Source organism: Mastomys coucha, unplaced genomic scaffold (genome assembly GCF_008632895.1).
Source record: "Mastomys coucha isolate ucsf_1 unplaced genomic scaffold, UCSF_Mcou_1 pScaffold3, whole genome shotgun sequence".
NCBI classification, from domain to species: domain Eukaryota; kingdom Metazoa; phylum Chordata; class Mammalia; order Rodentia; family Muridae; genus Mastomys; species Mastomys coucha.
In genome coordinates, this window is record NW_022196909.1 from 11,260,729 (window position 1) to 11,282,915 (window position 22,187).

General features: G+C 50.5%; 1 protein-coding gene across 6 annotated transcripts in view; it reads left to right on the forward strand.

The window, feature by feature from the left end:
- The window catches only part of Cdh23 (cadherin related 23), a 402,933-nt gene that overhangs the window by 21,186 nt on the left and 359,560 nt on the right, over positions 1-22,187 (forward strand). For all 6 annotated transcript variants that reach the window (XM_031347990.1, XM_031347992.1, XM_031348002.1 and 3 more), the window contains exons 2-3: positions 11,561-11,632; positions 19,689-19,766. In XM_031347990.1, coding sequence (XP_031203850.1) covers positions 11,566-11,632; positions 19,689-19,766 — 145 coding nt within the window. In that variant the 5' untranslated portion in view covers positions 11,561-11,565. The remainder of the gene's footprint in view (positions 1-11,560; positions 11,633-19,688; positions 19,767-22,187) is intronic.

A 22,187-nucleotide genomic window follows, 5' to 3' on the forward strand; every position in this document is an offset into this window, starting at 1 on the left:
GTGGCGATGACAGTGACGATGACGGGAATGATGACAATGACCGTGATGGCTCACCACTTCTAGTGCCCGATGTGAGCTTGCTCACAGGAGGCCTCACTTGGCCCCCTCCAACAACCCTCATCTATTTCAGAGACGGGGGAGGGAAACTGAGGCACAGAACACTACAGATGCCCACTCGGTCTCACACGCCTGAGCAAATAGGATGTGTACACTGTGGGTCTCGCTATTTATCTCAGGACCTTTTGCTTTCTGTCGTTCTTGCTAGAGCACCAGGCTAGCCAAGGTGGGGCTGAACCCCTCCTGGGAGACATTCAAAGAGATGATCGCCAAGGCTCTCCCAGACAGCTCTGTTCCCGTCTATGGTTTCTGCTTCTCCCTACCTAGGCGCCATCTTTTCTTCTCTCTGTAGGAGGCTCTGGGTCCTCATCCGTTCCTGCTGACCCCCAAGCAGGAGCTTATGAGCAAAGCAGGCCTACCCAGCCTCCCTCCTCACAGGGTCAGCGGTGAGCACAGAGTAGGTCCCACTTAGCTGCATAGTAAGTCTGTCCAACCAGGAGCAGTCTCTGGTGTCCCTGCCTGGTCCCCTGCCCTGCTGCCTCTTCATACTCATCTCTTCCTGCCTCCATTCTCCCCACTCCCCAAGCTCAGCCCGAGGAGCACCTTTAAGCCCAGGGAGCGTGGGTGGGGGCACGTGGGAAAAAGCCAAGTAAAATTCCTCACTGGGAACAAATCTCATTTTCCAGAAAGTCTTGACAAAATGAGGCATTAAATTACAATATTTTGGAGAGCGTCGTAATTCTATCGCAGACAGCCCTTCATCATGGCATCTGAAAGCTGAGAAAATACAAAACTCATTAGATTAAAATAAACCACCTACTGCTCAGGAGAAAAGCTTATTTATCAATATCAATTTACTTATGATTACGCCGGCCCGCAATTTGTTATTTTTAGGAATTATGATTTGTGTATTGCTTATACACATGTGAAATTTTTTTTTTTAAATTGAGCGTTTAAAAAAAAAAACAAAAAAGCTATCCTGTCCTTAGCAAAGGTTGGAAAGTGATTTCAGGGCGGCAGGGAGAGAGTCATAAATATAAAGAGACAGGAGGCGGCTTAAGCTGTGTGGTGCTGATGTTGACTCCCCTCATGGACCTTCAGCCACATCTTGTATACCTCTCGGGACAGGAGGCTCACTACCTATTAGGAATATACTCCATCCTTTGGCTATCTAAGCTAATTAAGATGCCCCTTTCCTTTGAATGACTCAGAGATTGCTTCTAAAAACTGACTGTTGCACAGAACGTCTGGCATGTTCTGCCCATGCAGGTTGATTCTCAGGCTCAAACCCATCCCGGCAGAGCTCAGTCTTAGCACCTGTGAAATGGGCATGCCATCTGTATACCTCGATGTCTCCTGGGGTAGCAGTATGAGAAGTGCTCGTGTTAGAGATGTGTTGTTTTACATTTTTTTTTATTGCCATAACATACACATCACATAACCTTGGCCATTTGGGTCATTTTGAGTGCATGGTTCTGTGGCACTGATGCCGTTGGACAGCATCATGACCTTCCACCTTCTGGAACTGTCTCTCATGTGCAACTGAAATGGAGCCCCATCCCATGCTCCCAGCACCTGATACCATCCTTGAACTTTTTATGAATTTGTTTGGCCCAAGTAGCTCATACGATCGGGGTCCTGAGGTCCCCCTCATGCCTCTTAATTAATGTCTTAAACCTCCCCCCCTCCACCCTGACTTAGTGTGGGTTAGATTTTCCTGCAGTTCTGATCATGGTTCTCAACCTCCCTAAAGTTGCGACCCTTTAATACAGTTCCTCAGGTTGTGCTGACCCCCAACTGCAAAATTATTTTGTTGCTACTGCCAAACTGTCATTTTGCTAGTGTTAAGAATTGTAATGTAAATATCTAATATGGAGGATATCTGATATGCAACCCCTTTGGGGGTTGTGACCCACAAGTTGAGAAGTGCTGCTTTAGATTAAAAAAAATTATTGTGGGTGTACATGCAGCAGAGCACTCAGATATTAAATAAATGAATGTTGGGTCTGGAGAGATGGCTCAGCGGGTTAAGAGCCATCCAGAGCTCTTCCCGAGGACCTGGGTTCAATTCCTAGCAACCACATGGCAGCTTGTAACTGTCTGTAACTTCAAGATCTGACACCCTCACACAGGCATACATGCGGGCAAAACACCAATACATATAAAATAAAAGTAAATGAATTTTAAAAATATGGTATGTGTATGCATCATACATGGGTGTGCACGATACATGTGTGTGTATGTGCCACTGTACCACAGCACATGTGCGGAGGTCAGAGGACAACTTTGTGAAGTTGATCCCCCGACTTCTACCTTTACATGATGTACTGGCTGATTTTGTGTGTCGACTTGACACAGGCTGGAGTTATCACAGAGAAAGGAGCCTCCCTTGAGGAAATGCCTCCATGAGATCCAGTTGTAAGGCATTTTCTCAATTAGTGATCAAGGGTGGGAGGGACCCATTGTTGGTGGTGCTATCCCTGGGCTGGTAGTTCTGGGTTCTATAAGAAAGCAAGCTGAGCAAGCCAGGGGAACCCTAACCCTAACCCTAACCCTAGGCCAGTAACATCCTTCCATGGCCTCTGCATCAGCTCCTGCTTCCTGACCTGCTTGAGTTCCAGTCCTGACTTCCTTCAGTGATGAACAGCAATGTGGGAATATAAGCTGAGTAAACCCTTTCCTCCCCAACTTGCTTCTTGGTCATGATGTTTGTGCAGGAATAGAAACCCTGACTAAGACACATGGGCTCCAGGGATAGAACTCAGGTTGCTAGGGTTGTTTAGTAAGCACCCCTACCATCTAGTTGACCCAGATTTCCCTACCTTTAAGGGTGAAGTTTCCCCCACTGTGTGAATGTGCTAGGTTTTGCCTATCCATTTGGTCAAGAGCAGTCAGTATTTGGTAGGTCCAACCTTTTGCCCATCGAGGTCATGCTGTTCTGAAAACTGGTGTACAAATGTCTGTCTACGTTTGGGACCAAGAGCCTGACCAGCCACAGTGATGGCTAAGAGAGGGACAGAGCCTGGTGAGTTGAAGGCAGGAATCTGATAATCGAAGGGAAGGAGACACATACTTCTGACAGGATTGTGGAAGCTGTTCACTGACTGACTGTATGGATGGAGATACATTTTCTCAGATGAGAAAGGCAAGGACAGGGGCCTCAAAGAAGAAACGAGATTGCCGTGCCTTCGAATGGGAGCCCATGCCCATGGGCAGATGGCTCACGAGGCGAGGCAAGTGCTGCTTGCAGGGCGAGGAGGGTCTGCTGGCACAATGGCCCTGGGTTGCTCCCTCACCCCATGCTGCGATAGATGCCTCCAAGGATGTAGGAAGGAGGAGGGATGCTGAGGACCCCCTTTCAGGAGGATCCAGGATGGCGCCATGTGGCACCAGGGCCATGCCTGGAGAGCAGGGCTGGACACACAAGGTGAGGCCAGTGGTGCTTGGAGGAGAGGAGCCCAGCCCAGCACATCGGTGACTGGTATGGCAGGTGCCAGCAAGGCGACATGCCTGGCCAGACTCTGCAGCCTGCTAACCTTGGGAGAGGGGGAGGTTGAGTTTGACTTTTCTGTTCTTGCTCTTTGATGATGGCCTTTGGTGTCTTTCTAGAATAGGCAGAAAGAGCAATGGCCTTGTGGTGTCCTGTCTAGGGAGATGTGGCTTAGGGTGCAGGCCTTAGAGCAGCGGTTCTCAACCTGGGGGCCACTACCCTCTTGGTGGTGGCGGGGGGGGGGTTGTTGAATGACCCTTCCACGGGGGTCACATATCAGATATCTCGAATAGCAGATATTTACGCTAGGATTTATAAAAGTAGCAAAGCTACAGTTATGAAGGTACAGTGAAATGAATTTTATGGTTGGAAGTCACCATGACATGAGGGACTGTATTAAAGGGTCGCAGCATCAGGAAGGTGGAGAGCCACGGCCTTAAGAGTGTATTTGACGGCAGCTGCATTCATAATACAGCTCCTAAGTCCCAATGCCTAATCATGTGTATGTGTGGATTTGGGAGTGAGAATCTACCATGATTTTCTTTATCAAAATGGAATGTTAAAGAACAACCTACAGGGCTGTCATCGGGGGCCCTGGCTTAGTTACATTGCCCCGGTGATGGCTAGTTTTGTGTCAACTTGACATGAGCTAGAGTTATTTGAAAGGAGGGAACCTCGGTTAAGAAAATGCCCCCGTAAGATCCAGCTGTAGAGCATTTTTCTTAGTTAGTGATTCATGGGGGAGGGCCCAGCTCATCGTGGGTGGTGCCATCCCTGAGTTGGTGGTCCTGATTTCTATAAGAAAGCAGGCTGAGCAAACCAGGGGGAGCAAGGCGGTAAGCAGCGCCCCTCCATGGCCTTCTGCATCAGCTCCTGCCTCTAGGTTCCTGTCCTGCTTGAGTTCCTGTCCTGAACTTCCTTCAATGATGGACTGTCACCTGGAATATAAGCTGAAAAACCCTTTCCTTCCCAAATTGGTTTGGTCATGGTGTTTCATCACAGCAATAATAACCCTAACTAGGACCCGTCCTTACACTAAGATACCCTTCAACCATTGAACAGCATGACGTAGGCAGCCTCCATGGAAACTGTCCCTACAGTGTCAGCTATTGTGAAGGCTGAGGTGAGGAGACCTATAGAGTCTTGGAGTTAAAGCCAGCCTGAACATTAAAGCCATACCCCTTCTCTAAATCATCTATCCATCCATCCATCCATTCACCCACCCATCCATCCATCCACCCACCCATCCATCCATCCATCCATCTATCCATTTATCCATCCATCCATCATTTATCCATCTATCCATCATCCATCCATTCATTCATCCATCCATCTGGGAGTAGAATGTGGACACTGTGTGGTTTTATTTGTTTTTACCAAGTGTATAGGTGTACAGATAGGTAACATGTAACACCAGAGATCAACTTCAGGAATCATTCCTCAGATCTTGTCCACTTTTGGTTTTTGCTGTTGTTCGTTTCTTTGTTTTTGAGACAGAGTTCACCACTTAGGCTAACTGGATGGCCAGTGATCCCCAGGAATCCTCACGTATTTTCCTTGCCCATGTTGAGATTACAAATGCCTGGCTTTTTTTTGAAAAGAAATGGTGGTTGAATTTAGGTCCCCACGCTTGCATGGTAAGTTTTTTACTAAATTATCTTCCTAGCCCCTGGATGTTTAAAAAATATGTGTGCTATAGCATGCACATGAAGTTCAAAGGACTACCATCAGGAGTGGATTCTTTGCTTCCAATATGGGATCCAGGGACTGAACTCAGGTTGTCCAGCGAGCTCACATGCCTCCTCTTTATTCTGTTAAGAGAGGAAGCACATCTGGGCTTAGTGGCTCATGCCTTTAACCCCAGCACTCAGGAAGCAGATCTCTGAGTTCGAGGCCAGCCTGGTTAACAGATCGTGTTCCAGGACAGCCAAGATTACACAGGGAAACTCTTGTGTTGAAAAACCAAAAGAGAGGCGGATGGATGTGTATGCAGGTGACACTTCAGGGAGCCCTGGAGAGGGAGGGGTAAGACTTCGCTAGCAGGAGTGGCAGCTTCCTATTCTGTTGCCCTTTTTCCTAATTATTCACCATGCCTGTAGAGTACTGGCCGGAAGGATACAATGTATTCTTTGCCGGTTGAAAGAAGGATACAATGTATGCTTTGCAGGTTGAATTTACAATGGGTTTTGACAAAGGGTAGGCAGAGGGCTGAAAGTCTTGATTGGAAGATGCTAGACCGCAGTTTCGCCCTCTCTTGGGGCCTCAGGTCATTCCCCATTCACCCCTGCTGCTCCCCAAGCCTCTCCACTGCCACTTGATGAGAGTTCTGGGAAAGGTGCAAGATCAGAATGGCTGCGTCCCTCCTTTCTGCCTCACTGGCCTAGACACTGTGGCCTTCAAAGTGTGGTCATGGGTGACAAGTCCCGGCTTGTCCAGGAGCGGCCTTAAGGGTGTCATTGGCAGGCACCACACATGTACAAGCCTCTTGGTGTGTGGTGACGTGACTAACCCCTGCATTAGGTTTGATTTCGGCAGCATGTTGCCATTCAGAGCTGAGTGCATCTGATTTTATGGGAATTCATAACAGTTCCAACTAAATCGTGGCACCCTGCTGTGAAAATCTCTCCCTCCTGGGAAAGCAAACCGCTGCTCAGCCAGTCCTGTCCCCCTCTGCCCCTTTCCCTCCTCCTGTTCTGCTGGCCCTTTCTTCCACTTGCTGGGGTAAGGGAATGCTGTCTCTTACCAAAATGTGGTTCTTCACTTTTTGTGGTGGTGGTGGTAGTGGGGAATGGGAGCCGGAGGGGATGGTCACCTTGCCTTAGGAATCAGGTCTGTCTCCCAAAAGATGGGGGTGTGGTCAGTCGTCATCTTAGAGAGGAGCCCCTAGGCTGGGAAGTCCGGCTGCTGTGGGGCTTTGTTTTGTTGTTGTTATTTAGAGAGGTCTGTAGCTGTGTGGAAAGATCCCTTCAGATTAGCAAGGAATGTGGCTTCCTTCAGCCTGGACAATGGAGTGAGACAGGATGGAGAAGCCTTTGGGGTGAGGCTGGAGGCCCCACCTGGATAATAAGCATTTTGTGGGTGCTCTCCTTGAAAGTCACAGAGAGCCCAGCCTCTGAATGGTATGTGTGGATACATGTTTGTGCACATAAGCATGTATGTTGGTGTGGGTGTGGGTGTGGGTGTGCGTGCATGTATACATGTACGTGGTATGTGAACAACACCTGAACGCATGCCTTTTCCTCTGCTAGTCTTCAGCCAGGGCCATGCCGCAGTCTTGAGTCTTGTCTCTAAGGCCTGGTGTGGGCTCTTCTGCGCTCATGGGTGCCCCACTGTTGGGGTGCGGCGTGTCCTCCTGACTACCTCTCACCACAAAGCAGGGAGGGAGTGTGGCTCGGTTTACCAAGACGGAGAGGACTACTGTGGCTCCCTGAGACTTTTACAGTTGGCTTTTCTTGGTCACTGTGACACTCACTAGGGCTGAAACAACTTTAAAAAGGCAGGGCAGATTTGAGCTCTGGCTCTCAGAGGTTTTGGTATGTAGCTCCTTAGCCCCCAAGTGCAGAGAGGGTAAGATCCTGGCAGAGGGGCTAAGATCCCAGCAGAGGGACAGTGGCAAGAAAGGAAAAATAAAAGAGTTATGGGAAAAGTCTAGATTGAGATACAAACCCTTAGGGGAGAGTCTACCCTCCCACTCCACTCATGTGACCAGTTTACTCCCACTAGGCCCCGCCTCCTCCTTTTTTTTTTTACTACCCTCCAATAAGGCTGCTGTCCTGGGAGTCTATAGCCCTGCTCTGGTTCCTGCTCATCAAAAGAGCTTGGTGTAAGGTTGGCAGGAATGTTTTAGGGCCTGGCTATGTGTCTCCTTGGCAATGGGGATATTTGAAAGGTTTCCTGTGTATGTGAAGGATCTCTAAGCCAGATACCTGAACGTTCTAGGGGTAGCTGCCTGTGACCCTGCATGTAAATGGTTCTGACAGCTTGCAGGCCTAGGCAGGAAGGCCCAGCATGAAGAGTGTGTGTGTGTGTGTGTGTGTGTGTGTGTGTGTGTGTGGTGTTCGGGCCTGCTGTGGAGAGGAGATGGGGTGCACCGATCCCATCTCCAGGGTAGGGACTTGCAGCCTGTGGTAGAGGGAGGCACCAGGCCAGGCTGGGTGAAAGGGGGGAGGGGGCCAGGAGGCTGGGGAGCAGCTGCTGTTCAGAGCATTGCAAAATTAGGCCTTCCTGGGGTGGGGCTGGGGTGCTGCCAGTCATTGCAGCAGGCAAAGGCAGTATCCATCAAAACACCCATGTACAAACCAGGCTGCAGCCTCCGCACACTGCCTGTGGCTGTGATGATCTTGGGCCATTGTACCGGCCGTGTGTCAACTTGACACAGTTGGAGTTATCACAGAGAAAGGAGCCTCCCTTGGGAAAATGCCTTCATGAGATCTAGATGTAAGGCATTTTCTCAATTAGTGATCAAGGGTGGGAGGGCCCTGGGCTGGTAGTCTTGGATTCTATAAGAAAGCAGGCTGAGCAAGCCAGTAAGGAACATCCCTCTATGGCCTCTCCATCAGCTCCTGCTTCCTGCCCTATGTGAGTTCCAGTCCTGACTTCCTCTGGTGATCAACAACAATGTGGAAGTGTAAGCTGAATAAACCCTTTCCTCCCCAACTTGCTTCTTGGTCATGGTGTTTGTGCAGGAATAGAAACCCTGACTAATACAGGGTTGTAATGCATCGTTGTAAACTCAGTCCTTCAGAGGTAGAGGTGGGCTTGTGGGTTCAAGGTCAACCTTGGCTATAGAGCAAGACTGCCTAGAAAGATCAACACAGAACAGGCCTGCCAAGGTAGCTCAGCCGGTAAAGTGTGAGGACCTGCATTCACATCCCTGGTATCCATGTAGTCGTTGGGCGTGGCAGCATGCATCTGAAGGGCGGGGCGCGGGAGGTGCCATGGGGAAAGACAGGTAGATCCTGGGGTCATGCTGCCCAGCCAGCTTATCCCAACCTGGAGCTCCAGGTTCAGTGAGAGACCTTGTCTCAATACGGTGGAGAGCAATCGGGAAAGATACCAGTTGAAGGATTCTTGCTTTTATAGGCACAGGCATGTGTGAACACCTCTATGTATACACCTCCACTCCAACACACACACACACACACACACACACACACCAGCTGCATGCCTCACCCCAGGGTGATTTTTCCTAGTGACAATCTCATCATCTGTAAATGGAGACAAGAATACTTCTTGTTGAGATCCTCAGGAAGACTGAGTAAAGAGACACCATTAAAAAGCCCTGGCTGGTGGTATCGGCTCACAACCAGTCCTTCGCTTCCTTCCTCCCTCTTTGTGTGCACCACAAACTTCCCGGGGCTCCCAGCAGAGTGGTGCGAATTCCCCAGCTATTTCTGGGTGATGTTCCTAACAGATGTTTAATTCTCCTAACATCTGGTCCAGGAAGGCAGATTCTTTCTCTTCCTAAAGACAGTCACTCACCGAGAGGCGTCAGCTTGTCACTCAATTGCCCTGTGCCTCGGTTTCTCCAGTTGTAAATCAGGGATAATGGACATGACGCTGGCTTGCTTCTTTTCCCAGGATCCGGAGGATAATTCGAGGTAACAGATGGAACATTTAGAAAGTGCTCAACCTCACTGGTAGTTAGGGAAATGCAAATGCAAGCGAGGAAGGCAGGCCGTCTGTCACTGGTCTGATTGGCGGCCATTTACAAAGAGGGATCACTTGCAGGTGGGGACCCTGCTACAAACCTCGGGAGGGACTGAGAGTTGCTGCCATCATTCCCAAAAGGCAGACATACACGCCTGGGGTTTGTGTTTAATTGACCTGGCAATGCACTGGCTTGGAGGATCACAGCCTTGGAATTAGCAGAGCCCCGACACAGGCGCACAGAGGGGAAAACCTACAGTAGCCTTGCCCATAGGGGAAGAAATCCAGATGCATATAAGAGGGGACAGCAGTCTGTATTGTAGGAAATCCCTGCTTGGCTATTTTAAGCTCCTGAAGAAAAAGAGACAGTCACATAGGCCTGGAGGGTCATCTGTGAATGTCATGGAAGGAGGTGGCTTTTAAAGTTTAATTAAAAAAAATTTTTTTTTCAGGGCTGGCTATGAAGCCCAGGTCCTTTCATAAGCTAGTGAGGTGCTCTACCCCTGAGTCACAGCCAGTTCCTCAGCGACAGACTCCAGGCAGGCTCTTTACCGCTGAGCGCCTCTCCTGCCAGGGCTATACCACTGAGCTATAAACCCTTGGCCCCCACTGGTGGATTCTGGGTAGACATTGTACCTCTGAGCCACCCCCTTAGCCCCTCACTAGCAGATTCTAGGCAAGCTCTCTACCACACGCCTAGCTTGCCACAGAGATCAGCAGCCAGCAGTCATAGAGAGCCAAGCCAATACCGAGCGGGAAAACACTGAGAAACATAGGAGGGGGTGGGCGGAGGCCCGCCAGGCCAGCGCCCACTCTTCTTGTCAGGTGGATTATGTTTGACTTACAAAGTGCTTCTCAGGCCGGGCGGTGGTGGTGCACGCCTTTAATCCCAGCACTTGGGAGGCAGAAGCAGGCAGATTTCTGAGTTCAAGGCCAGCCTGGTCTACAGAGTGAGTTCCAGGACAGCTAGGGCTATACAGAGAAACCCTGTCTCGAAAAAAACCAAAAAAATAAAGTGCTTCTCGGGAATGGAATTGTCTACCACTATTTAAGTGTCCAATTCACATAAAAACCCAACTTCCAGTCTTTTGACTAAATCAGCGGCTCTGTCCAGCCTGGACTCAGAGCCCCTAAGGTAGGCTGTTAACATGAGTTCTCACAGGGGAGGAAGGGCTGAGGAATGGAGAAGAGACCGTGTCATTGTGACACGCAGCTCAGAAGCACTTCCTCGCCGCGCAGCCGTTTCCTTATGTGATTCGCGTGGTTTAAGTGTATATAAGAGGGAAAACAAAACTGTCCACGAACCATTGTTCGCTGTTGGTTGTAGTATTTGTAGGCATCACCTCACTGTCTGCTCAGGACATGGGCTGAGAGAGAGAAACCGTCCCTTGGGGTGGGGGGGCTGAATTGGTGAATTGACCACCAATCTTGATAGAGGTGGAAGTTTCTCCTCAAAGTCCTGTCCAGGGCTAGTCCTCATCCCTTCTCCCCGTCAGTCACAGATGGCGGATGTGAGCCACCTGTCTACTGCGTCCCTGTGTTGACGACACATACTGGTGGGAATCCCTGAGGAAGGTGTTAGTGTAGCTGATGGCTGTCTCCTGAGCCAGGGATGGAGGAGGCCCCTGAACATCATTCAGTGGGTACTTACTGAAGGGTGATGGGTGCCTGCCGTGGCCCGCGTTCCCAGACTCAGTTTGCAGAGAGCTGGATGCTGGCGACAGGGAGGTCTGTATCCTGAGCCCCTGATGGGGAGGGATCGTGACCATGCTGTGATGGGGGGGGGAGTTGCCGCCCCCCCAGCCTCATGTAGGGACACTGACGTCACATCTTTCCAGGGGTGTGTTGTGGTTTCGCTGTGAGCCTCTTTGGACACCATGAGGTTTTTTTTTTTTTTTTCTCACCCTCCTGGGTTAGAAGATAATACTATGGACTCGAGAACGCAGAATAAGGCTGTGGCTCGGGAGCTAGGCAGCTTGGTGAACTTGTCAGGCTCTTTTGTCTTCCTGGTGAACGCCGTACCTGACCCCTTTCCCAAGTTGGCTGTGCTGGGCTTGCTGCTCTGTGGGATATGGGTTCAGAGGGCAGAGGCAGTCATCTGCCCTTTCAAACCCTGAACCCTGAATGTGTCCCCAGCCAACCTTCTATATCTGCCCTGAGTTTTGCCCAGGGTCCTCTCCAGCCCACTGCAATCCATCCTGACCCGGACAAGGCTGAGAGCGATGGCCCCAGAGTCTCTCCTCATGGGAGCTGCTCTCTCTTCCCCTTCCCAGGCTATGCTCTCCTGGGGCTGCTGAGGTGGGATTCTGGGGGTGGGGTCCAGGAGTTTGTATCTCATCCGTGTCTCCTTGTTTGTGTTCCCAGGAGCCATGAGGTACTCCACTGTCACTTGCTGGGCTGCGCTCTGGCTTCTCATGCTGGTGCCTGGATCCTGGGGTAAGTGCCGTTTCTCTTTGATAATACCCACCAGTGCTTTGGAGGCCGGGCTGCGTGCTACTCAGGCCAGCAGCCTGACTTCAAGCTCTAGGCCCCCAGGGAATGATTGAAGACACATTTCCTTCTCTAGGCCTCAGTCACCTCTTACGTCTTGCATAGGGCTGAAAATACTGGCTATCCCCAAGGCCCAGTCCCATGGGGCCATGGAAGAAAGAGTCTTGAGAAATTCTTAGGTTCCCTGATCTGTAGCCATGACCTGTCCTGGGCTGAGGAGAGTGGCCGCAGTTCTGTTCCATTATGCTTTGAGTACCTACTGTGTGATGCTGTGTGCATAGCATGCTACCTCTAGGGAGCGAAGACATCAACTTCCATTCCAGGGGCTTGGTCCAGTAGGGAAGCTTGAAGGAAACAGGATGCAGTGCAGGATGTGCTCGGGGGGACATCCCCGGCTCTAGAGAAGTCACTCAGAAGACAGGAGTCATCAGGCTCCATATAGGCACCACCTGGCCATGTGAGAAAGCTGTTTTATCTTGCCTTTGAAGACTGGAAGTCATTTTACAAGATCTGGGGTGTCTGTGTGTGTGTGTGTGTGTGTGTGTCTGTGTGTGTGAGTGTGTGTGTATGTGTGTGTGTATGTCTGTGTGTGTATGTCTGTGTGTGTGTGCGTGTGTGTATATGTGTGTGTATGTATGAGTGTGTATGTGTGTCTGTGTGTGTGTGTGTGCATGTGTGTGTATGTGTCTGTGTATGTATGTGTGTGTGTCTGTGTGTGTGTGCGTATATGTGTCTGTGTCTGTGTATGTATGTGTATGTGTCTGTGTGTGTATGTGTGTGTGTATGTGTGTGTGTATGTGTGTGTCTCTGTGTGTGTCTCTGTGTGTGTGTGTTTGTGTATGTGTATGTGTGTGTATATGTGTATGTGTGTGTGTGTGTGTGTGTGTGTAAGTATCCTGGACATGGGTGGGTTGTAGGGGGTGGTGGTGGGAATGCCTGTGCTACCCACAACACAGGTATGTGATAGCCCAGAGCTGTCCTTCTTGTAGGAATCTCCCCCCTCCCCCAGTGCCACGGGAGCCCACTTAGAAGGCCTGGCACCTCGTCTTTGCCCCAGGGGTAACAGACAGAAAGGAACATAGAGGCTCTACTGAAGGAAAGCCAGGACTGTAGGCATGCCACGCCAGATCGATCCCCCAGGGGCCAGGGTATCCTCGGAGAACGGCTATGGGCACCGTGTGCCTGACGACGCAGGCAAGCACATTCCCAAGGGGGCCCTCTCTCTGCTGCTTCACTCCAGGGAGCCGTGGGGCTCTGAAAGACACTGATGCCTCCCGCTAGCACCTGTTGGAGTCTCACTAGCATCCTGCTCTCCTTGTTCCCTACTGGAATGCCCCCAGCCATGGGGAGCTCACTCCTATGCAAGAAGCTTGGAACTACAGCCCAGGCTCATAGACCCATACTGAGCAGATGCAGTCTCAGAATCTTTCACAGTGGTTGGTGGTAGGTAGGGGGCGGTCAGAGTCATCCAACCTGAGGGTGACCACCCCTGGTATGCTCCATGTAGAGAGCCTCTGGTCTTGTTAGATGGCAGAAGTGAGGACCCTGTCGTCTCTGTCTCTTGTAGGACTCTGAGCTTAGACACTTTCCTGCTTTGTGGCACTGGCTGTCTGTCCCTTAAAAGCCGCACGCATAACTAACTGTTCAGCGGGTTCGTCCCAGCTTGCTCAGGGGGATGGCTGTCTCCCCTGAGGTCTCAGGCTGTTCAGGTATTCTGCATGGCACACTACATGCAGCCTGCAGGCTCCCTTGGGCAGGCTGCTGAACCTCTCTGGACTGTATTTTCTTTGTCTACAGCTCAGGAGCGACACAGCTCGATCCCACGAATCAATGTACCCCGGAGCCTGACCGGTAACATCAGGTGCCGGATGAATGCTTGCCTGATGCTCACCCTTCCGTTAGCAGCATTTACCTTTCTTTCTTGGGTTGGAACAGAATGGGGGGCACAGAAAACAGAGAAGCATAGCAAGTCTCCTGAGGCCATCCAGCAAATTCTGTGGCAAAGCCTAGGTGATCTGCCCGTGTGCTGGCTAACTTTGCTGACCACATCTGTGCTTGCTAAGTAGCCAGAGTGGCTCCTTTAGCGTGGCGGGTGGCCGGCGCCTGACCTTGGGGGCTGCAGGATGTGTGGCTTCCCATTTCTATTGCCTGAATGGGAACACGTTATGTTAGCCCTTCTCTGGTTTCTAGACTAGGTCACATGGTCCTCCTATGATGGAGACCGTATTCCTCAGAATGAGCTGTTTCTCCATCCCAGGGAGGCAGAGGTGAGATAGGCCCCCAACAGTTATTATATCCCCTTAGACTGTCATTTCTGTGCCATAGCTCCCATCCCCTCCCCCAGCCCGTTCCCATAGACTCCATGGGCTCCCTCTGCTCTGTGACTGGACAGAGGCAAGCCTTATCTGACCCCCTTGTGGCCGGGTGTCCCGGGTGCTGTGTATGAGGAACCTCAGGCATGGAAGAGGCCTGGCTCCCCTGCAGACACAAATGTGTCAAGTTCCTGGAGCCCAGTGGCAGTTCCCACAGCAGTGACCCTTAGCAGCTAGCAGGCCCCCTTTTTTTTCAATCTTTGAAGGGATGCTTGGAACATCTCTCTTTGCTCCCTGTGCTCTCAGTGCTTCTTATCCTGGGGTAGGGCTAGAGGACTCTCGTCTTCCCTGGGTATAGGACTCAGGGTTGAAAGACCCCCCCCCCCCCACCACCACCACTCAGAAGCCTGGGAAGGCAGCCATCTTGGATCCAGACTGACAAGTTCCAAATCAGGAGCTCTGCCCCTGATTCTGAGGAAAGTCATGCCTGACTTTGCAGCCACGTGAGCGGAGGGAGCAGTCCCACCTAGCCACGAGGCCAGCTTGCCTTTTGGGTCAGCACCCTGCGCGCTCTATGCCACCTGTCCCTGCTTGACTTTGTGATTCCTGCCGTGTATATGGTCCATGATGGGCCCACCACTCAGACGCCTCTGTAGCCTTGTCCTCTGTCTTCTCCACATGGCCCTAGTACGGGGTTTAGGAAATTGAACCCTACACCAGGACTCCCTGCCCATTTCTGAGGGGTCAGGGCATCAGCTGGCAGGGGTTGGGGCAGGGAGAGGGCAGAGGTGCTAAAAGTGCTGAGGAGCAAGGTGAGCAGGTAGTCCCCGGTTGGGACAGAGGACATGACTTTGGACCCTAAGGCCAGAATCGGCTTTCCTTCTACAACTCACCCACTGTCCCTACCCTCTGCCGTCCTCCCCATCTTAGTTAGAGTCACTGCTGCTGCGATGAAACACCGTGAGCAAAGCAACCCGGGGAGGAAAGGGTTTACTTGGCTTACACATCCACAGCATTGTCCATCGTTGAAGGCAGTCAGGTTCTCAAGCAGGACAGGAACCTGGAGGCAGGAGCTGATGCAGAGGCCATGGAGGAATGCCGCTTCCTGACATGCCCCCATTTCTTGCTCAGCCTTCATTTTTATAGAACCCAGGACCAGCACCACTCTCCACCCAGGGATGGAACCACCCACAATGGGCTTGGCTCTTCCCCAACAATCATTAAGAAAATGCTTTACCCTTGGATCTTACGGAGGCATTTTTTCTCAACCGAAGTTCCCTCCTTCCAGATAACTAGTTTGTGTTGAGTTGGCATAAGATCAGCCAGCACTCCATCTTTCATCAGCCACTCATGTTGTGCGATGGCAGAGGCCCCCAAGCTCCGGCCACAGTGGTTTTGTCCCTGGATCACCCAGTCTTGAAAAATGGCTTTTTAAGAGAACTCACCTGACTGCCCTCCCCTTCCCCTGTTTTGCTAATCCCTCCTAGTCCCCAGGACCCCCAGGCTAACACCCCTGGAGACCTGTTGTGAAGGCATAGTTCCCACCTGCTCAGTGGTATGTGGCAGGTAACTCAGGTCTGCTAGGCTGCATGAATGGTATTCCCATCCCTGGGTGCCATTAGGTCCTAGGAAAGAAAATTTAGAAATAAACCAAGCTGCTGCAGGCAAGTTTTTTTTTTTTCTCCATCACTAATTCTCCATTCCCAATCCTAGCCCACTCCTGCACCCCTGGGGCACCCGGGCTCTCCACAGCTCCATTGTTATTGCCACTTGGCACAGAAGTAAGCGGAGGCACAGGGAGGTCTTGTGCCTAGATGGGGAAGGAGGAGGTATCAGAGAGGCGAGGTGCCATTTCTCCAGCTCTGCCTGAGACTGCGGCTGAGAGCATGGACACATGCATGCAGTGCATGTGCACATGTGAGGTGGATCGGGGAGGATGTCCTGAAAGAGGAGACATGGAAATGAGATGAGGCATGGGACTTAGCACGGGAAGTGGAAGAACCAGCAGTCTTGGCACAGAAGGGAGAGGCCAGAATGCAGGAGGAGCAGAAACAAGCTCAGTCTGGCTGCCTGTGACGGTTTGTATATGCTTGGCCCTGGGAGAGGCACTAGTAGGAGGTGTGGGTGTGTTGGAGTAGGTGTGTCACTGTATGCGTGGGCTTTAATACCCTCAGCCTAGCTGCCTGGAAGCCAGTCTTCTCCTAACAGCCTTCAGATGAAGATGTCGAACTCTCAGCTCCTCCTGAACCATGCCTGCCTCCTGCAAGCCAGCCCCAGTTAAAATGTTGTCCTTATAAGAACAAAAATAAATGTTGTCCTTATCAGAGTTGCCTTGATCATGGTGCCTGTTCACAGCAGTAAAACCCTAACTAAGACAGACGTTGGTACCAGGGACTGGGGTCTGGCTGTGATAAGCCTGACCATGTTTTTGTTTGGAAAACCATGGGGTCTTTTGGACTTTGGATTTGGAAAGCATTGGAATGCTTTAGCCGGGGCTCAAAGGGCCACCCTGGTAGGAAGATGGAAGACTTTGTTGCTGAGAGTGCTTTGAACTGTGCAGACCTGGTTCAAGAGGTTTCAGTGGAGAAGAATTTCAGTACATGACGCGGAGACTATTCTTCTGGTATTTTGATGAAGAATACGGCTGGTTTTTACCCTTGTCTGAAGAGTTTACATGAGGCTAAGGTAAAGAGGTTTATATTAATTGCATTGACAAAGGGAGTCTCAGAAAGGCCCAGTAGAGACTTTGTTCTCTGGTTAAGTCTCACGAAGAGCATTTTGAACAAGCATAGCAAGCTTAGAAAGGACAAATATAAACAGTGTCGTTTAAGGATAAAAGGGGCCCCAGGAAGTGAAATGGAGCTGAATCCTATGTTCAAGGATATTAGATTGAATAAAGGAAGTGGTGACCTTGGGGCAAGATTCCCACCAAGCTAAGTTTAGATCCAGACTTGGTGGCATACGGCTTTAATCCCAGGAGACAGAGGCAAGCAGATCTCTTAAGTTCCAGGCTAGCCTGGAACAGAGCAAGTTTCAAGTAGAGAAAAGCTTAAATCCAGGCATGGTGTTACATGCCATTAATCCCAGCATTCGGGAGACACAGCCATAGAGATCTCTGAGTTCAAGGTCTATCTGCAGAGCAAATTCAGGGCAGCCAAGCTAGGCAGTGTGAAGGAGTTGGAAAACAGAAAGCGGTTGATGATGTACTAGCACAAGGGGGCAAGCTCCTGCTCCAGCCCCAGCAAGCAGCAGAACTTTGGCAGCTTTGGCCAGTGCCTCTGGCTTTCTAGTCAAGAGGAGAAAGAGACTACTGGGACAGTTGACGCTGGTTAGCTCGAGCTAAGAAATTAGCAGTGATTTAGAGGAGACCAGCATCACTGAAGTGAAATCTTCTGGGAAGGTGTTTTTTTTTTTTTTTTTTTTTTTTTTTTTTTGAGAGCACAAAGAAGCTGTGTTCCAGAGATAGCCAAGGTTGTACCTTATGCTGCAGCTGCACTTGGTAGTGTGTAAGAGTCACCCAGGTGGTACTGGTTTTGAAGGTATGAAGGAGTCATAGAGAGCAGCTGAGGCCGTGGAAGGCCGTTGGTGAAGCTGCAGCCTCAGTTGCAGCTGACAGCCCAGGATTGAAGGGGTCGCACAAAGAAGTTGAGGCTGGGCACCATGAAGGGAGCCTATGAGAGGCTCTCATATTGGCGAAGCCTAGTTGCAGCGGAAGACCCCAGAATATTGGAGATGCCGGTACCATGGGATGATCATCAAGAACAGCTGTAGCAGTGGAGTCAACCAGAGCCTAGAGTGCTACAGAGAGGACAGAGCTGGAGAAGTGATGCCAGCCCTTTGGAGAAGCTCAAAAGATCACTTGTGAATCCAGACACTAGAACAAGAAGCTGTGAAGTTGAAGTTAACTTGAAGACCCTAAGATGTTAATGATGCCAGGGCTTGTGGGATACCTGCCAGGGACAGCTGCTAATAGGGAGTGGAGCCAGCCCCAAAAGAAAGAAGTCTGTTGTAGTCAACAAAGATGAAAAAGGGAGTTGGAGATCTGAAGACCACTTTGACATCAGACATGGAGATGCAGAGTTTGGAGTCTACCCAGCTGGTTTCCTGTTTACAGTTAAGGGATTGGATGAATCTCAGAAGAGACCTTGAATTTTGGACTTTTAATATTGTTGAGACTACTATAGACTATGGGGGCTTTGAAAGTTGAATTAAATGTACTTTTTTATTATGCTATAGCTAAGTATGGCCTCTGTAGACTCATATGTTTGGACAAGCCTATGGGGGCCAGGAAGTGGAATGTGATGGTTTGTATATGTTTAGCCTAGGGAGTGGCACTATTAGAAGGTGTGGCCCTATTGGAGTAGGTGTGTCACTGTGGGCGTGGGCTTTAAGACCCTCATCCTAGCTGCCTGGAAGCTAATTTTCCATTAGCAGCCTTCAGATGAAGATGTAGAACTTAGCTCTATCTGCACCATGCCTGTCTAGACACTCCCACCTTGAGGATAATGCACTGGACCTCTGAATCTGTAAGCCAGCCCCAAATAAATGTTGTTCTTATAAGAGTTGTCTTGGTCATGGTGTCTGTTCACTGCAGTAAAACCCTAACTAAGATCCCAAGCTCTTGTCTGTCCTCAGTTCCCTCTCTGACTCCAGCTTCTCACCCTTTGGGAGACTGGCATGAGTTTAAGTGGGGTTGGGTCAGTAGAAAAGAGAGTGGGGCGGGGATGTCCCTGTCCTTCCCAGAGCCCCTGGAACTTCCTGTAAGAGCCCCTGTAGCAGGGAACACACCGTGGAAACTGAGCTGGCCCCCCAGTTTTCAGTGACGAAGCAGAAAGTGTCCCCTCAGCCTACTGAAGGAGGAAATGGAGAACGGGAGAAGCCAGCCTTGGGGCTGCTGGGGGACTTGGTGGTCAAGTCCTCCATCCATGTACATATCACCTGACTCTTCCCCACCCCTACCCTTATGAGGAGTGCACCATGGTTAATGGGAAATTTTTGGTGTCTGGGCTCCGGTATAGCCTGAGCTACTCCTGTAAGCTGCCTTTCAAACCTGCCTTTCTGTTACTGGATCAAGGTGATCAGAGTGTCCCACACGGAGAAGCAGATCTGGAGTCATTAGCTGTGACAACTGTCATAATGACTACTATTCTTCCCATGACAAATGTGCTCTGGGGGCTCTCTAAGCACCCCTGGGTGCCCTGCTATGAGTGCCATGGTTAACATGAGCCTCCAACCCCTTGAAATAAATGAAGAGTCCATGTGAGTGATGCCTCAGGCCACACTGCCCCATGGGAAATCTGTCACAGCCTGTGGGTGTGAGGTCGAGATTTACAGGAACCATATTAGAAAAGTAAAAAGAAACAAGTGAAATTTATTTCAATAGTTTCTTTCTCTTTATCTAAGGTGTCCCAGGTAATATTTTGATGTGGCATCAATATTAAAGATTAGCGAAGATGGTACCCACAGAGTTCCTGGGGGAGGGTCAAAGCCTTAAAAGCCGGATGTGCATTTCATACTCAGAGCCTGTCTTCCTGGGACTAGTGTTCAGCAGCTCCCTGTGTCCTGGCTGAAGGTCTTAGGAAGTTGGTGTGTGCTGTGCAAGTTCACTGCCATGCAGCCTGTCACTCTGTAGGATACGTAAAGCTGGCAGGAGCCACCAGACCTCTGACCTTGACCTCTCTGTCTTGCAGGCCAGGTGAACCGACTACCTTTCTTCACCAATCACTTCTTTGACACATACCTGCTCATCAGCGAAGACACGCCTGTGGGTGAGTTGGTCCCTGGACCAGTGGGTGCGAGGGCAGCGTTGGGGGATGAGCCTTTTGTAAATGGAGAGGATCTCAGAGGTTGAGATCACCTTCAGCCTGCACTGGAATCTCCCTATGGTATTCGTCTGCCTTTTGTTTGGATGCTTGTAGGGACAGGACCCTCACTACCCCTCATAGCGGCGTATTGGCCTAGTCAAGCAGGGGGATCTTTTAAACAACATGGTTTACCACTGTCCCCAGTGCTGATTTCCAGCTGGGACTAGTTTTATCCTGTAGAGTGCCTCATTTCCCTTCTGCTCCAATTCTTGGTGGAAATTCGAAGATAGGCAGCCAGTGTCTTTGTCTTTTCTTAGCGACACCATAACTTTCCGTAATGAGCTCTCTGGGTTTTGTCATTAGACGTAGGTGACTTTGAGAATTCCAATGCCTCTGTGACCCAGTGACCTCATCACAGAGCTGCCGTGGCTGGCTTCCTGGCAGGTCTCTAATAACGGTAGCCCCGGGTCTGTGTTTACATTTCTGAGATTACAGCTCAGCTCCAGGAACCACAATCCAGAGAATGAGCTTGGATTGTGGGCACTCATCTGTAGCTGTGCCATCGAGGACCAAAGGCTTAGCCTTGTGTGTGTGTGTGTGTGTGTGTGTGTGTGTGTGTGTGTGTGGTGTACACGTGAGCACACGCGCATTACCTTTGAGTCCCTTGAGGGTCCTGCTAAGTTGCTTGCTTTCCTCAGGGATAGGTGGGGAAGGTTGTAGTCTTTGGATCTGTCACACATTGTATTATTTTGAGGATTTATCCATGTGCCATGTCCCTCATGCAGTTCTGGAATGGGGCTGTCTTAATTAGGGTCACTATTGCTATGATGAAACACCATGACCAAAGCAACCCAGGGAGGAAAAAGGTCTATTTGACTTACATGTCCACATCATAGCTCATTGTTTAAAGAAGTCAGGGCAGGAACCTGGAGACAGGCGCTGATGCAAAGGCCATGGAGGGGTGCTGCTCACTGGCTTGCTCCCCATGGTTTGCTTAGCCTACTTTCTTATAGAACCCAGGACCACCAGCCCAGGGCTGGCATCACCCACAATGGACCAGACTCTCCCCCATCAATCACTAGTTAAGAAAATGCCCTACAGCTGAACCTTATGGAGGCATTTTCTCAACTGAGGCTCCTTTTAGCAGATGACTTTAGCTTGGGTCAAGTTGACATAAAACTATCCGGCACAGGCTGGTATGAGCAAGACAGAGTAGATTCTAGAAGCTGTGTACAGTCTCAGCACATTCTAGCTTTTGACATTGCCTCCTCGTCTTCATCATAAAGTCCATGCCTCTAGAACCACGTGAGTGAGTCATTCAAAAACAAACAAAAGCAAAAGTAATCTCTTAATGCTTTAAGGAGGTTTTATGATTTTGTGTCGAGTTACATCCGCAACTCTTCTTGGTTGCACGTGGCCTCACGGGGACCGTCGTTGCAGACTGGACACGCGCCTGGCATCAAATGCGTGAGCGGCCTGCCATGCGAATCGCCCTTAGGACTTCTGCTTCCTTCCATTCCTGTTATTCCTCCTTGTTTCAGAGGTACCTGGATGGTCGCCTCTGTGCCATCCCTGAATGATTTGACCACAGAGGGGTGCCAGGCAGATGGATGAAGAAATCAGGGCCCTGGGTGGACAGGGGACTGAGTGAATGTCTGAGTGAGTGTATCCCCCAGGGTGGTGAGAGGGGAGCAGGACAGAAGTGGGAGGAGCTGTCTTTCCCTTGCCTACCACTTTCTGCAGCTGGCTTTTGAACCTGCTCATATTACTCCACCCATATGGAGCAGTCCCCTGCGGTAGAGGGTATGCATTGATGCAGCTGACAGCAGAGGCAGCGGTGTGACTGACTGGTGCTGGCCGGAAGGGATGATGGGCCTCCTAATGGAGCAGGGCTGGCTGTGTCCTGCCTGTCACTCCATGGCCATGCTCATTGGGCATGCCCAGAGGCTCGCTGTGCAAGGAAGGTAAGAGCGGGCACCACTTGGCCAGCTCTGGTTATGTGGGGTCTGAGGCTGGAGGCCCAGCAGGAGACATCCAGTGGGCCCAGATCCTGTTACCTTTGGCTGCAGCCGTGGCTTGTTCTCTGCAAAGGCCAGCTTCCATCAGCTCCTGGGAGTCACTCCCAAGTGCCGAACGAAGTCCCTCCAAAGGTCCACTTGGCAGCCACAGCAGAGATAGCTATCTAGTGCTGGGGGATTGATCTTGGCTCCATCCAGGGAGCTGAGGGACACCTCTGCCTCTTTCTCTTGGGAAGGGGCCCAGTAACTTTCTGGCTTTTTCCTTCTTTTGCATACGGATTTGGACAGCAGCACCTTAAACCTAGAAGTCAGAAGCCAAGCTTTTCTTTTTTTTTCTTTTTCTTTTTTTCTTTCTTTCTTTTTCTTT